At 35.3% G+C, this 17690-nt stretch overlaps 1 protein-coding gene across 20 annotated transcripts in view; it reads left to right on the top strand.

Moving 5' to 3' along the window:
- The window catches only part of MYCBP2 (MYC binding protein 2), a 283279-nt gene that overhangs the window by 14180 nt on the left and 251409 nt on the right, over window positions 1-17690 (top strand). For all 20 annotated transcript variants that reach the window (XM_045479572.1, XM_045479625.1, XM_045479647.1 and 17 more), the window contains exon 2: window positions 15835-15910. In XM_045479572.1, coding sequence (XP_045335528.1) covers window positions 15835-15910 — 76 coding nt within the window. The remainder of the gene's footprint in view (window positions 1-15834; window positions 15911-17690) is intronic.

Raw genomic sequence — 17690 nt, 5'->3', positions numbered from 1 at the left:
TTCTCCAGCTTGTGCTCTCTCAAAAATAAATTAAAAACATAAAAAAAAACCCACTTCTTGATAATTATTATTTTATTTCATTATGATACATCTTTCTTTATCCTTAGTAATACTCTTTGTCTTGAACTTATTTAATATGATATTAAAATAGTCTCTCCAGCCTTTTTATGCTTACTGTTTGGATGGTAAGTTTTTTCCCATGTATTTACTTTTGAATTATCTGTATTTTTATATTTAAAATTTCTCTCCTTTAGGCAGCATATGCTGGGTTTTGCCTTTTTTTTTTTTTTTTCTTTTTTCTTTTTTCAACTTGCTCTGTCAATCTTTGGCTGTTATTTGGAGAGTTGAGATCATTAATATTTAACATAATTATTGATATGGTTGGCTATCATTATATTGTCTTATGTTTTCTTCTTTGTTTTTCATTCCTCTTTTTTCTGCTTTCTTTTGGATTATTCTTTGGTATCAATTTTAATATATCTATTGGCCTTTTTGGGTTTATCTTTTTGTATTTTAATTACATTATATATACCTAACCTTTCACAGCCTACTTAGAGCTACTGTTGTACTGCTTCACTTAAAATAGAGAAACCTTGCAGCCATACAGATCATTTTCCCCCCTACTTCGTTACCCCCCCCCCCTTTATGTTATACTTGCCATATATGTTTATGGCTGGATGCTTTGAAAAACTCACCACTCACCATACAGTATACTATTTTTTGCTGACAATAGGCATAATATTTTAAAGAACTTAAAGGGAAAAAGTAGTATTTTGTGTTTAGCTGTATATTTACTAATCCTGTTCTTCCTTCTTTCCTGAAGGTGCCACATTTCCTTCCAGCCTGAAGTACTTTAGCATTTCTTGTACAGCAGTCTGCTGGGGATAAACTTGTCTTTGTTTTTCTTCATCTGAGAATGTCTTTATTTTGCTTTCATTCCTAAAGGATATTTTAGGTGGATGTAGGATTCTGCGTACACTCTTGTTTTCTTTCAATATTTTAATGATGTTGTTCCACTTCTTTTTACCATTATGATTTCTGATGGGAAACTTTTGGTAATTTGAATCTTATTCCCTTCTGTGTAGTATGTCATGTTCTCTGCTTTCAGGAACTTTTTGGGTTTTGTTTTTGATTTTCAGCAGATTGATTGGAAGTGTCTAGTCATTATTTTCTTTGAGTTTAGCCTCTTTGAAGAACACTCAGCTTCTTGAATCTGTAAATTTGTCTTTCACCAAATTTGGGATGCCATTGTTTCTTAAAATATTCTGCCCGAATGTCTTCCAAGATTCCGATGACAATCAGCAGTAACATTTGAGATTGTCCTACAAGTCTGTTCATTTTTCCTTTTGTCAATGTTTTTTTCTCTTTGTTCTTCAGATTTGATCATTTTTAATGATCCAACTTCAAGTTCACAGACTCTCCTCTGTAATCTCCATTCCCTTAGTGAGTCCAGCCTGTTAATTTTTTTTTTTTTATTTTATGCATTGCATTTTCCAGTTTAAAATTTGACATTTGGTTAATTTTTAAAATAGCTTCTCTTTGTCTTCTGAGGGATTTTTTGTTCAAGTGTGTGTGCCTTTACTTGATGGAGCATATTTACAGTAGTTGCTTAAAAGTATCGTTGGATAATTAGAACATCTGGATTACCTCAGGCTTAGCACCTGTTAATTGTTTCTTCCCTTGAAATTAATCACATTTTTCTTGCTTTTTTACATTGTGAGAATTTTGGATTATATCTTGGACGTTGTGAATGTTATGTTTTATAAACTTGGGGGCTTCTTATAATTTAGGAAAACTTACATTTTTGTTGTTTCTTTTAGCAGACTGTCAACCCATTTAGGTTCAGACAGCAAATTTGGTCTTGCCTTCTGTGGGTGGTGCTTCAAATCTCAGTTCAGTTCTGAGTCTATAATAGAAGGCTGACCTGTACCTGTATGGCTCCAGAGTGAGCCCAAGACGTGTATTACAGACAGAATTAGAGGATTCCTTTCTTTCATTTTTCTGTTTTTTTGGGATTTCCTCCCCATTCTCCAGTACTCAGGGAGCTCCTTTCCTTAATTCCTCTGGCCAGAAAGAAAAGAGGAAAGGAGAAAAAGGAAGAGAAAAGAGAAAGGAGGAAAAAAGAACTGAACTGGAAGCTCACTCTCCTGGGGGTTGCTTTTCTAAGTTTAACTCCACTCTATAATATGCTTTTGTTTGCTTTTCAGAGTTGTCAAATAATTTTTTTTTCTTTCTTTTCTTTTTTCTTTTTGAATTTTGTCCACAGTTTTTAGTTGTAAACAGTGAGATGATAGCCTGTATTTGGGTTTATGCCACCATACTGGAACCAGCATTCTTTCTCTGACTGCTTTTAAGATTTTTCCCTGTATCTTTGATTTTTAGTAATCTGACTATGCTTTGCTTAAATAAGGTTTTTATGTGTGTGTGTTTAACTTGTGCTTGATATTCATTTGAATTTCTGAGATCTGTGTGATAATTTTTATTTAATTTGGCACATTTTGGCCTTTACTTCCTCAAATATTATTTCATACTCAGTCTATCTTATTTCCTTCTGGGAATCCAGTTATTCACATATGAGGCTGTTTGATATTGTCTCATAGGTGAAGGGTCAGCAAACTTAATTCTGTAAAGGGCCAGATGCCCCAAAGTATTTTGGCTTTGGGGCAGTACTGTCTCTGTTGTAACTATTCAACTCTTGTTACAGTTTGAAAGCAGCCATAGGCTCCATAAATAATGTAAACAGATGAAGATGGCTGTGTACCAGTCTAACTGTATTTACAAAAATAGGTGGCAGACTAGATTTGGATTATAGACTATAATTTCTTACGTAGACTGTTATAGTTGCTGCAGCTACATTGTGAATTCGGGGATAAAATCAAACAAGTGCAAAACACAAATATTAGCAAGAACTAAAGTGTGGGGAACTGTGTGAATGAGAATAAGGGCATAGAAGAGACTAGAAACATGTTGGGGCCAGATTATTATGTCCAAATATTGCTTTATTTGAGAACAGTAGTGATAGAGTTAAACTTTGAATTTGCAAAAATATCTGTGGTAGCATTATAGAGGATGAAAGGTGCAGATCTCCAACTCAAGACTAGCTCTAAAGAAACATTTGTAGTGGTTCTGACAAGTGATAATGAATCTTGAGAAAAGGCAATGGGAATAGATGAAATGGTGGATTTGAGAATGTTTTGGTGTTAGGATGAAGAAAGAATGATAGGTGTAACATGTGACTAGATTTCAGGTATAGAAATAACAATACCTTTTCTCTAGATAAGAAGAGAGAAGAGCTAGTTTCTCAAGAGTCTATTCTTGGTACCCTTTTCTCTAAGTTTCTTCTTTGATTATTTCAGTCAGTCCTGTGATTTCAATTTTTGCCTGTTTTTACTTCCTGGTGTGTGGTTTATAGCTAAAAGCTTTTCCTTGATCTGTATTTTGAAAAGTCTGTTGCTGGGAAATCTCTTAATCCTGTCTCATACATTATGTTCAATATATTCTAAGGCTCTTCATGAACATACCATCACTTATAAACTGCCACTTTTTCTGTATATTAGCTAAATTTTAGCTAAATAGATGGCTGAGACATCATCTTAAAGTTCACATTAAGAGATCATAATGACCTAACACCAATTCACCCCCACCTCCTTTTCCCAGAAGGCAGGGAGAAGTCACATTTTAGTGGGAAAGTAAATTGAGGTTAGGTGGAGAAAGGAGTATTTAGAAATCAGTATTTAAAGGGAAGGAAGGAAGATGGTAGCTTGAGGAAGGAAACACAGAGTTATCTTTTGAATTTTTTTTTTTTAACGTTTATTTATTTTTGAGACAGAGAGAGGCAGAGCATGAACAGGGGAGGGGCAGAGAGAGAGGGAGACACAGAATCTGAAACAGGCTCCAGGCTCTGAGCTGTCAGCACAAAGCCCCATGCGGGGCTCGAACTCACGGACCGTGAGATCATGACCTGAGCCGAAGTCGGACGCTTAACCGACCGAGCCACCCAGGCGCCCCCAGAGTTATCTTTTGGATAAGAGACACTGTAGTAGATGTTATTAGTGCCCAAGCCATACCTCTTTGGCAGTCATCTCTATGCTACTTATGTGTATGACTTTCTGCCTGAGAGCTTTCATACTGGCAGTAGAGACATTCTTGGCTTATGGGAAGGGCAAGCCAGAAATGTCAGAGTTAATGCCTTCAGAAAGGCGTTAAATCAATGATTGGATGAGTAGTTCGTGGAAAAATACCTTATTTTTCTCATTGTTCAGTTTGGGTAACTGGACCATGTTCAACACCATCTACCAGAGTTCTCCAGGAGAATCATGCTCTACTTGCCCTTCAGAGTAAATGGCTAATGCACTCTTTACTTACTGCCTTCTTTACCTTATCTTACTTCTGATCCCCCCCCACCAGTGGTTTTCCTGGGTCACCCCTCAAAACAATTACTTTTATTTATTTATTTATTTATTTATTTATTTATTTATTTTTTTTTTTTTTTCAACGTTTATTTATTTTTGGGACAGAGAGAGACAGAGCATGAACGGGGGAGGGGCAGAGAGAGAGGGAGACACAGAATCGGAAACAGGCTCCAGGCTCTGAGCCATCAGCCCAGAGCCGACGCGGGGCTCGAACTCACGGACCGCGAGATCGTGACCTGGCTGAAGTCGGACGCTTAACCGACTGCGCCACCCAGGCGCCCCAAAACAATTACTTTTAAATGAATCCTTGAATCAAGTCTGCTTCTGGGGAAACACAAACCAACGTAGTCACTTTAGCACAGTAATAATAAGAAATAAAATTTGTTTAGTACTTATTTTTTTAAACATTTATATTTAGAGAGAGAGAGAGAGAACAAGTGCTAGAGTATGCGGGGGAGGGGCAGAGAGAGAGAGGGATAGAGAGAGTCCCAAGCAGGCTCCTGCTTAGTGCAGAGCCCAACTTGGAGCTCAATCTCAGGAACCGTGAGATCATGACCTGAGCCAAAATCAAGGGTCTTATGCTTAACCAACTGAGCCACCCAGGCGTCCCTGTCTAGTGCTTATTAAATACGAGGCATAATTCTAAGTGCTTTATAATCCAATGAGAGAGGTACTGTTTTCACCCTATTTTGCAGATCAGACAACTGAGGCAGAGAGGTTAAGTAACTTTCCCAAGATCACGGCTAATAAATGACACAGCCTGCTTTTGAACCTAGGCCATTTGTCTCTAAATTCTGTACTCTTAACCTGGTAGACTGGGGGAGAATGGCAGGAATAATGAACAAAAAAGAGAATGGGGATAATTTATGGAGTAAGGGCCTTGTAGAGAACATTTCCTGCTGAGTGAAAGGAAAGTAAAAGGAGTACTTTCATAATGATGTCCCCATTTAAGAAGTAAAGAAGAGGGTTAGATGATCTAATCTGAATAAATGGTTAAGGAGTGGAGTTTTGAAGTGGCAAGAAAAGTTGTCAATTTTTATGGTAGATTACCTTCATTATGAGAGAACATAACTGGCTCTAGGCCAGCATTCTGATGATCTTCAGAAACTATCAGTAGTTATGTTTAGGGTTGTTACGGATTATGGCAAACAAGGTTTGTAAAATACCAATATAGAAATAAATATAGAATATAAACAAATAACTCTCATAAGACATACTATACGTACTAAAGATTTAAAGGACAGGAAAAGGAGCTAATAAAGAAGATTGAGAATCATCATCAAAAGTAGAAGGAGCCCTAAAATAGGGGTTGAAACCAAAGGGTAGAAGGAAGGTATTTAAAGTAGACTGTTTGACAATACTCATAAATGGAAGAATGTGAAGGATAAAGACTGAAGTTAGGGAGTTCAGTAGGCAACAAGGAAGTTTGTGGAAGTCTCCTATACTTGTAGGATCCTAGCTTGAAAGTAAGGGATTGAAAAAATTCACAACAGTCTTTTCCTAAGAAATTTAGTGATGAAGAAAAATAGAGAATCAAATAACTTTTATTATTATTATTTTTTTCCATTTGGAGGAGGCTTCTAGGGTTAGAAGTCATAGGTAAAAGAGATTAAGGAGTGAACAAAGAATGGATGTAAGTAGTTGAGTGAAATTCCAAGGATGGTGAATGAGATGGAGTCCAGTGTATGAGAAGTGTACTTGGATGGAACAAGGGCTTTCTCTTTTGGGATGGTGGGAGTTGAAGGAGGAGGTTGCCTGAAGGGCACACTTTCAACCTTTTTATCTTTCTGTGCTGAATTCTAGATACTTTTTTCCCAATCTCTTCAAATTCTTTATTCACCTGTGTCTGATATGCTGCAAACCTACCTAGTGAGTCTTTAATTTCAGTTATTTTTCATTTTCATACAAGTTTGATTAGATTCTCTTTTATATGTGCTATATTCCCCATACGCTGCAGATATTTTAGGCTTTTATTTCTTTGAGTTTGGTAAACATAGTTGTATCTGAAAATTTCACCTGCACTCTGTTCTGGGTCTTTCTGTTGTCTGTTTCTGCTAGTTTTCATTATGCCTTGTGTCTTTGTGGGCCTGCTTATTTGACTGCTGTCATTACCCTTGTGGTAGCTCTCTGAGACCAGGGGTGAATAGATTGTCTTTAGAAAGTTTTACAGTTGCTTCATGGCTTCAGTTTTTCTCACCCACTTAGGCTGTGTGTACTTACGGTGTAAATCTGAATGAGGCATGGTCTAAAAGTCCTAACTTTTCAGAGACTTCTTTCCTCTCACCCACCCTCTTTTTCTTATATTCCTCTGCCTACTGCCAAGGTGCTTTTATTTATAGTTTTTATCCCCCATCCCCAACCCCTCCCCATATGAAGACTTGTAAATAGATCAGGAGACTGAAGCTATATATAGGAAATCTGTTTGCATCTCTCCCCTAGATCAGTTTGAACTGCTAAAATCTCTTTTCTTATTACTAATTATCAGCCTAGGTTAAGTAAATAAAAGTTTTCTACTTAGTAATCAGACTACTCTTCTCCTTAATTTATTTAGTGATGCTTTAACACAATAATGAGAGTATCATTACATTAATTACACAGGAGAAATAAGTCTGGCTTATATAGAAAAGCTTCAGTTTACATAATATAGTGCTTTAAAATTAGCTGATTTTTAAAAAATTAGTGTTGTATCTAGTGACCTGGGTAATTCACTTATTATTTGTAGATTACTTTGTACTTTCTATAAACACAGGTTACCTACAAGTAAAAATGCTTTACTGTTTTCTTTTTAGCCATTATGACTTTTATTTCTTTTCCTTGACTGACTTACAGATGAAGTAGTTATCAGATTTAGTAATTAACAGATTACTTTTTTTTCTTCCTTACTGAGGAGGCATTTCATCACAAACAGTTGAGTTTTATAAAATATTTTTTCTGTTTCTGTTGAAATGGTCATATTTTTTCCTTATTTTGTTATTACATTGAATTACATTGATTAGATCTTACATTTTATCTATCCTTTTTATATGTTGCTGAACATTAGAATTATTTTTAGATCAGTGACTTTTATCTCACATTTTTAATTGAAATGTAATTTGTGTATCATAAAACACACCATGTAAAAATATACAAATCAGTGGTTTTAGTATATTAAGAAAGTTGTACAACCAGAATAGTTTTCCTCACCCTGAAAAAGAAATCCCATACCCATTAATAGTCACTCCCCTTATCTTTTCCATCAGCCCCCGGTAACCACTAATCAGTTTCCTGTTTCTATGGATTTGTCTAATCTGGACATTTCATATAAATAGAATCATACAATTTGTGACCATTGGTGGCCTTTGTTTCTTTTCACTTAGCATAGTGTTTTCAAGGTTCATCCATAATGTAGCATGTGTCTACTTGTTTCTTTTTTATGACTGAATAATATCCCATTATGTGGATGTACCACATGTTGTTTATCTATTGTCAATTGATGAACATTTGGGTTGTTTCCACTTTTTGGCTATGTAGTATTTTTTGCTTCTACATTCATTGGAGATATTGGCTTAAAGTTTTCTTATTTTGAAATATTCTTTTCAGATTTTGGTATCAGAATTATGCTAGTCTCATAAAATGAGTTGGGGAAAGTTTCTTTTTATATTCTAGGAAGAGTTAGTTTAAGATTGAAGTTGTTTGAGAGAATGTACCAGTGAATTAAGTGTTTAAAGGAATTCACTGGTGAAGCCACTGAGTCTACAGTTTTCTTTGTGGGAAGATATTGGTTAGGGATTCAGTGTCATTAATAGAGAACTATTCAGATGTTGTATTGTTTTTCCTTGTTTAGTATTGAGAAGTTATATTTTGCAATGGAATTTGTCCTCATATTTAAATTGTGAAATTTATGGGCAACATCCATGGTGATGTCCTCTTTCTTATTTCTCATATGGGTAATTGTGATTTTATTTTTTTCCTGACTAGTTTTGCTGGAGCAGTCTTGTATTAATCTTTTCAGAGAACTAGTTTTGGTTCCTTGATTTTCTCTATTGAATGTCTGTTTTCTATTTTAGTAATATCTGTTCTTTCTTTTGTTTTCCTTTCTTTACATTCTTTATGTGCTTTTGTTTTTCTAGTTTCTAAAGTTGTACGCCTAGCTCATTTACTTTCCAAAATTTCTTTTTTCATTATATGCATTTATATCTTTGTAAAAAGCTGTACATTTTCCCTGAGCACTACTTTAGCTGCATTTCACAAGTTTTGATATGTCATATGTCATTTTTATTTAACTGAAAATATTTTCTGATTTCCATTTTAGCTTTCCATTATAGCTCTTTGACTCATAGGTTATTTAAAACCTGTTTTTGTTTTTGTTTTTTAAAGATTTAAAAACATTTGGGAATATCTTAGTTTTCTTTCTTTTGGTTTCTAACTGTTCTGTGATCACAATCATAGTCTTTAGAAATTTGTTGAGACTTGGTTTGTGGTTTAGCATACTGTTGCCTATTTTGGTAAATATTCTGCTTACATTAGAAAAGAATGTGCATTCTTGGGGCGCCTGGGTGGGTCAGTTGGTTAAGTATCCGGCTCTTGATTTCTGCTCAGGTCATGATCTCCTGGTTTGTGAGTTCCAGCCCTGCATCTGGCTGCATGCTGATAGTTCAAAGCCTGCTGTGATTCTCTCTCCCCTTCTCCCTTTCTGCACCTCCCCTGCTGGTGCTCTCTCTCTTTCAAAATAAATAAATAAACTTAAAAAAAAAAAAAAAGAATGTACATTCTGCAGTTGTTAGGTGTGGTTTTCTATGTATGTTAATTAGGTTGATTGATCATGTTTTAATGTCTTTCTATATCCGTGCTGTTTTGTCCTCTACTTCTTTTGTCAATTAGAGACAGGTATGTCGAAATCTGCTCTTTTGATTGTGAATTCATCCTTGTCCTTTTACTTTGCTCAATTTTGCTTCATGTGTTGTGAAGTTACGTTGTTATGAGATGCATTCAAATTTGGGATTGCTAGGTTTTCCTATTGAATTGACGCATTTAGCATTATGAAATGCTCAGTTCATCTCTAATAATACTTTTAGCCTTAAAAATTAATTTGTCTGGGCACTTGGATGGCTCAGTCAGTGAAGCATTCAACTTTGATTCAAGTCACGATCTCATGGTTTGTGGGTTTGAGTTGTGCGTTGGGCTCTGCACTGACAGCGTGGTGCCCTCATTGGATTCTCTTGTCTTCCTCTCTGCCCCTCCCCTGCTTGCATACTGTCTCTGTCAGTTTAATAAACATTAAAGACAATTAATTTGTCAAATACTAATATAACCATACCAACATTTTTTGCAAGGGCGGTCACTGTGTTCAGGATATTATCTTCTCCATTTCTTCTACTTTAGGTCTGTGTCCTTTTTAAAATTGTGACATAACAATTATTAAAGGAAGACCTTCCCTTGTATTTCTTATAGTGTTCGTATGTTGACAATGAATTATGTCAGCTTTTGTGGTCCTAAAAATATCTCTATTTTTATAATCTTCATTTTTAAAGGATATTTTTGATAAGCACATAATTCTAGGTTGCTACCCACTCCCCTCTGTGTCTGTCAGCACTGTTCAACACAGAGAATGGAAGCTATCAATCTTATTGTTGTTCCTTTGAGTGCATCTTTTTTCTCTTGTTGCTTTTAAGATTTTCTCTTTATCCTTTGTTTCAGCAATTTGACTGTGCCCAGCATTTGGTTGCTTAAGTGTGGTTTTCTTTGCATTTTCCTGCTTGAGATTTCCTTGAGTTTCTTGAATCTCTGAGTTGATTTCTTTCTTCACTTTTGTAAAATTGTCATTAATTATTTCTTCACATACTGCTTTTGTCCATTCTTTTTTTCTCTGTCTTGGATTTCAATTACATGACTATGAGACTATTTGATTATGTTCCACATGTTTCATACTTTCTGTTTTATTCATCTCATTCTTTTCACTGTGTTTGAGTTTGGATATTTTCCCTTGGCCTGTCTGTAAGTCCATGAATCCTGTTTTCCTCTAGTCTATTCTGCTCATAAAATCATTTGACAAGTTATTAATTTCAAATATTTACTTTTCAGAAAATCCACTTGCCTTTTTTTTTTTTTAGTAAAATCTGTTGAAAATTACATCATTTCATTCAATTTTTCCATGTTTGCATCTATTTTAAATCCTTGCCTCTTAACTTCAGTTACCAATGATCTAGAGTCTGCCTGATTGTCTGGTTTTCTCTTGGGATGATCTGTCACATTATTTTGCTTCTTTATGTATCTCTTAATATGTATGCTATGTGCCTAACGTTATGTGTGAGAGAACAGTTGTTTTCGTTCAGAGAGGTTTGCTATTTGCTGTGTTGGTCAAATAGGATGAGATGTTGACAATCTCAGTCCAGTCATGGATTAAGTAGACTCCTCCCTCCACTGGGATTCTGTCTTCTAGACATTGGGAGACTGTGGGAAATTGACTCTGTCCTGCTGGCCCAGCTTCCCTGTCCTTAAGCATCCCATCACTAAGCTTTGTATCGTTGGGGAAACTGGCTGAGTATTTGAAGCCTTTCTAGATTTCCAGTCTCATTCTAGTTAAAGCACCACTAATTCCTGGTTTTCTTCAGCAGAGTTCCTCTGTTTAAACTAAGTTCAATTTGACCTCACTTGTACCCAAACTTTGCTAATACCCCCATGGAAGAAAATGCCAATGGTCTGAGCTCACCCTTGAAGTGCTCTTTCATCTCTGGAGTTTTAGTTCATCTCCTTAATTACTTCCACAGCATTCCTATGCTAGTCGAGTTTTTTTAAGGAAAAGCAATGCTCTAGTATCTTATTTTACGGAAGTGGAAGTCAGGAGTTTATCTTTGTGAAATGAAAAGGCAGATAATTTTAAGAATGCTTATTTATATTAGCATACTGACTATTTTGAATAGCTTTATTTGTGTTGCATACTAATAGTTATTTTTTTTTCTTTCTGATATGAGCCTGTTTATCAAAATGCACTCTAGTTCAGGGGTCGACCAACTATGACACACAGACCAAATTGGTCCAGTGCCTGCTTTGTATGGCCTGTGAACTAAGAATGGTTTTGACATTTTTAAAAGCTTAAAAAAAATGTTTTGTGGCACATAAACATTACATGAAATTCAAACTTCACTGTCCTGTAATAGTTTGGAATATAACCACACTTGTCTGTTTATGTGTTGTCTGTCTGCTTTCAGGCTATAATGGTTGAGTAGTTGCAACAGAGATCCTATAGTCTACAAAATGAAAAATATTTATAATCTAGCCCTTTACAGAAACAAACAAAACAAAAAAACAACTTGCCTATTCCTGCCTTACACCAGGGATTTTTCCTTTCTTGTTACTAAGGGAAATTAAACAAAAGTTTGAAATCTTATCCCAGAAGTTTTTTGAATTTGGATTTATTAAAACTCTAGTCATCTCAGAAATCATCGCCTTCATCATTTTATTTTACAGACGAAGATACAGATTCAGAGTGAGAGACGAGACATTTTTAAACTAAATTATGACTAATTTTTGTTTTGTTGGAAAACAGATTCTGTAATAAGCTGATATAAAAGCTAATGATCTGTATCATGGAACAACTTGCAAAATTCATTTGTTCTTATATTGCAGAAAAAAATTGGTTTTCCATAAATAGTGGTAGCTATTAAAATTGCTTCTTTGGAATTTTTAAAGTAAATATTTTTAAAATAAATATTAAAGAATGTTAACAGCTTTTGCCTTCTATTAGCACCCATAATTCTTTAAAATCTCACTGGTGTGAGGTTCTTTTTGTGAAATGATTAAAAATTCTACAGGACCAATTCCAGACATCCTTCATTAAGTTCCTATTTGGTTTAAAATTTAAAACATCCTAAATCATCATAAATTCCAAGGTAAATTGTTAACTTGCGAGACTGGTTTCTAGAACTTTCCTTTTATCCATCCTCCGATGTCATGAAAAGTTTATTTTAAACTTGGTTTTCAACTAAGCTTTCCCATTAGTCATATATCGGGATGTTAACTTACTAGCGAATAGCATTTTTATTTCCTAATGTTGACTATAACTTTTCTTCATATACTTTTTAACTTATTACTTTCTCTTTTTGATAAACATCTAATTCTAAAACAAGCCAAATTAACAGAAAACACAGTGAAATCAATTTGTGAGAATATGGAAAAAGCTGTTTATATTCAGGAATTGGTGGGTTTAGATTCATTAACATTGTTATAGCTAATTAAATGCCAAACTAATTAAATGCATAGGAAGAAATATTTTTGGGAATACATATTAAAGCCATTTGAACTTTAAAGATGTTCATTAAACAAAAGAAAAATATTGGTGTATATTTGTGAAAATTTAAGTCTGTGATAACTAAGCTTCAGGAGAGTCATCTTAATTTAGCTTTATGTATTCTTCTCTGAAGATTGTTTTTGAGTGAACCTTGACTAAATTGTATAGAAGGGACTAACCTTTTAGCAGTTACATATACCTGTTGCTCAAATAACTCATTTCGGTCTAGTATAAAGAGACGTTGGTTTTCTAAACCATAATGAGAATTACTCCTTACTTTTTCATTAACTTTTTCTTCATGTGATAATTCTTGAACATCCATTTTATGTCAGGGACTGATGTTGGTATTGAAAGTAAAAAGTTAAAATAAATATTCTTTAAACAAAAAGAAAGAAATAGACATTCTTCATGCTCCCACAATGCTCATAGTTGAATAGACTGTAAGCAGGTATATGTGTTTATGTGTAGCACATGACACTATTGATCAGTCTTTCTCTTTACTTTTGTAGTATGCTATCCTGGGGAAATCTTACCTACACACATGGTTTTTCCATTACCTACTTGGCACCAAAATCTGTGTAAAATAATCTCATGGATAGCTCCTAAATGGACATGTCTGGCTCCATATCCTTTAAATGTATTGGCATATCTATGAATCTATCCTTGGTCCTCTGCTTATTTTACTCTATAAGCTTAAGGTTTATAGCCATAGCTCTGAACTTCTTCCCTCTTTTCTCTCCTTCCTCTCTCTTTCCTCCTGCTTTTCTCTTTCTCTCAAAATAGTATTAAGTACTTTGTTCCAGGTGCTTTTCTGGACAAAGAGGCTAGAACACTGCATAAGAAAGACATGGCCTCTGTACTTTAGGAGCTTATAGCTTTATGAAGGAGTAGTGCATTAAACACATAACCTCATACATAATTACAGTGGGAGATTGCACAATGAAACACAAATGTAAAATGAAATGAGAGTGTATATTAGGGAAACTAACCCACTCTGAGACATTCCTGAATAAACGACACTTCTATTGGAACCTCAGAGATGACTGACTAGTGGTTAGCAGAAGATGTGGGAGAGAATGCCAGGAAGAGGGAGAACCTTTGTGAAAGCCCCCAAGGAGCTTATTAGCAGGTCAGACAACTAGAAGGATATTTTTGTGCCTGGAGTATGATGAATAAGTTGGAGGCAGATCCAAAATGAAGAAGGAGAGGCTGGCAGAGGCCAGATCTTGGTAAAAGATCTCTTAAACTGTGCCAATGCTTTTGGACTTTATCCCAAGAGAATTGAGAAGATACTAGTAGGGTTTTAAGTGAGGTAATTACCTACTCAGATTTGTGTTTTTAAAAGTTGATTTGGGTTCCTGTATGAAGAATGAATTGAAGTGGGGCAAATGTGGATGTGCAGAAATGAATAACGAAGTAGACCGGGCAAGAAGTGGTGGTAACTTAGATTATTAGAATTGCAGCAGTTAAAAAAAAAAAAAAAAAAAAAAAAAAAGAATTGCAGCAGTAGAGAGGATGTAGACAGATTCAAGAACTGTTTATAAGACATAGTTGACAAGATTTTGTGATTATTTTGGTTTAGGGAGCTGAAGGAACTGGCAGAGATGAATTTTCATATGCTTGTTCATGTCTATCTTGTTGGCATTTTAGTATCTTTAACTCAAACATCTTTAAAGCTGAACCAATTTTTTCCTTTTGGAAACTAATTGTTCCCCTTGACTTCCCTATTTTTATGAATGACATCCCTACCTCCAGGTGGCCTAGACTTACAACTTTTGTTTTGGTCACAGCTTCCAGTAAGTTAGTTACCAAGTGTTAAGGACTTGATCTCCAGCATCTAGAGTCTCTTCCTTCCCCTCCTTCTCTTCCTCTATGCTTCTCTTCCCTTTCTCCGCCTCCCTCCTTTTCTCGTCCTCCTCTTCTTCTTCACTATTTTTTTATAGCAGTAGCATCCTCTTCATAGATTATTAACCTATGTTTTTCATTCAAGTCTTTGAACTCCTTGAGGTCAAGAACTTTTTCTTTTTCGTCCTGTATTTTTAGTACTAACAGTGTGCACCTCAGCATGGCAGACATAAAAAAATATTAAATGAAAATAAAATAAATTGTTTTCCTTGACTCTTGTTTCTTCCACTATAATTCTTTGCCACATTTTTCCCCCCTGTCTCTTTCTCAAAGTCATTCAGGGGCTTCCATCTGCTTAGAGAATAATTTTGTCTTAGGACTGTGAGGTAATGAAAAACTGACTGCAGAATGTGAGAAGAGTATGAGTTGGGGTTTTTTTCTATAATAATTTAGTAAAAAGTGCCTCCTGTCCCTTTTTACACTGTAGACCTCACTACTACAAAGAGCACATTTTTCTGGGAAGGGAACATATGTGATATTTTTTTTTTTTTTTTTAATTTTTTTTTCATCGTTTATTTATTTTTGGGACAGAGAGAGACAGAGCATGAATGGGGGAGGGGCAGAGAGAGAGGGAGACACAGAATCAGAAACAGGCTCCAGGCTCTGAGCCATCAGCCCAGAGCCCGACGCGGGGCTCGAACTCACGGACCGTGAGATCGTGACCTGGCTGAAGTCGGACGCTTAACCGACTGCGCCACCCAGGCGCCCCTAGAACATATGTGATATTTTATTAGCATCCCCGCTGTTGAATAAAATTTTTAAAACTTCATTTGATGCTGTTTTACATTTTTTAGTTTTATAAAAATATTTGCAGAGGGGCGCCTGGGTTGCTCATTTGGTTGAGTGTTTGACTTCAGCTTAGGTCATGATCTCAACAGCTGGTGAGTTTGAGCCCGCATCAGGCTCTGTGCTGACTGCTCAGAGCCTGGAGCCTGTTTCTGATTTTGTGTCTCCATCCCTCTGTGTGCCCCTCCCCTGCTCACAATCTGTCTGTCTCTCAAAAATAAACGTTAAAAAAATTTTTTTTTAAATATTTGCAGAATTCAATTTTTAATCATTTAATGTGTGTTTCTTAGCTTTCCAGTATTATTATTTCAATAGCTACATCTTATATGTACATCTAGAGTATATTGTTTCATAAAAAGAAAGTTTATAGGAGAAATATTCAAATGTCTACTTTGGAAGTACCTGTTTTTCATAGCTTTGTATGTTCTAATATGAAATTTTGTAATTTGTTTTTTCCATTTTTAGGAATAAGAAAATTTTAAATAAGAAAAAGTTGAAAAGAAAACAGAAGAGCAAATCAAAAGTGAAGACAAGAAGCAAGGTAAAACTGCTGGCAATTTATAGGGAGTAAGGATTTTTTCATACAGTAATTTGAATTAAAATGCCAAGATGAAAAAAGTATAACTAGCAAACCATTTCTTTCTTTCTTTTTTTTTTAAAGTTTTTAAAAGCCCCTTATTACTTGGTTACACTGTTTAATTTCATGTTTGAACATTTCATGATCAGTAGCCTAGAAGTTAATATCTGGGTGTTGAAAATTATTTACAGTTTATTCACATTATCTTTGAACACTTCTCTGGGGGAACATATCCATTTCTCTTCTCTTTTTTACACTCTGACTGCATGTTCTAGAAACTGAGTAAAACTGGCTGTGAGTTGGGATGTGGATTTGGGTTCATCATAACGTCTGTCCATATGTCATGAATTGGGGAGAATCTTGGTAGGTCTATATTCTGAGCTCTTTTGATGGTGGGTGGCTGTGCAAAAGGAAAGACAATGTAGAATATCTGAATTAGATGAGACCATAGAGATCAAGGACCTTTTTTCCATCTAATGCAGAAATCTCAATTAAATCTTAAACATTTTTACATTCTACCGGAGCGTGTTTTCTTTTGAACAGTACTAAGAGGCCTAGACAATAGAAAGAGAGGAATCATTAACTATGATTTCTGAACAGGTCCACTTTTGGTTAAAGAAACAATAGCTTAGCTTGGCCTCTGTATCATATTTAATTTCCAGAAACAGTTGTTTCCTGCCCTTCTTAATTAGTATTCTTACATTTTAAAGCTGAGAGAAATGTACTTTTAGTAGTAAACCAAAAAGTAAAAGTGTAGGGGATGAAATTTATTTGGTGGCTGTGTCTTAAGACACAGCTGGATCCAGGGATTAAGTAATGTCATCAATTCTGTGTCTTCATTTCTTGCTTCTGCTTTCTTCTGTGTGTGGACTTAATTGCCTATGGCTGAGGACTAAGGCTTCTGGGAGCTCCAACTGCATTTTTTTTGGTCAAGAGGCAATCTCCTTTATTCTAGCAGAAAGTCTTGGGTGTGATTTTTGATTGACCTTCATCATTCATTTTGGCCTTGGAGATGGGGTACTTTGGTTAGACTGAGTTACATTTATAACCCTGTGATGGGAGATAGGTAGGCCAGCAACCTACTGAGCAGGCCATGTGAAATGAGAGGGGGGTGGTTACCCTAAGGAAAGTGTTGCTGGGTGGGCAGCTAAATAATAAATGTTAACTACATCATTTCTTATTACTTCTGTTTGTGGGATAAAAGAGGGAAGTGGAGAACATTCTTAATATATTTGATACATAGTCATTCAGAATTTCAGCCTCTACTTCTTTTCCACTTCTTGGTGTTATGTGCAAAGTCAGAGTATGGGAATCTTAAAAATCTGTTTTAATTTCTTGAAAGGTTTCATTTGGTGATTTTCCTAAAAGTGGTATCCTAAGATATCCAGGAAGAGGTGAGAGGTCAAGGTCTTTCATCCCTTCATTTCTGTCTTTAGCTTTATGCCTTTAGTAATAAATCTTCCTTCTCTTGGCCTCAGGTTTCATGTCTGCTTTTTAGGAGCAGCTTGTGATAAGAGTGATACAAAAAGAAGTTACTCATTTATTCCTAAAACATTAATTGCATGCTGACTATGTGCAGGAATTATGCTGGGTATTTAGAATAGAAAGATGAATAAGAAACATTTTCTGCTTATGATGGGCATATAAAATAATAAAATGATGTGGTTAGTCTCCTTGTTCCCAATTACTGTTTCTGGACTACTTTTCATCCACCATCTTTTTATTTTTTATATTTATTTATTTA

Source organism: Leopardus geoffroyi, chromosome A1 (genome assembly GCF_018350155.1).
Source record: "Leopardus geoffroyi isolate Oge1 chromosome A1, O.geoffroyi_Oge1_pat1.0, whole genome shotgun sequence".
Classification (NCBI taxonomy): domain Eukaryota; kingdom Metazoa; phylum Chordata; class Mammalia; order Carnivora; family Felidae; genus Leopardus; species Leopardus geoffroyi.
This window is presented reverse-complemented; position numbering and strand designations above follow the sequence as displayed.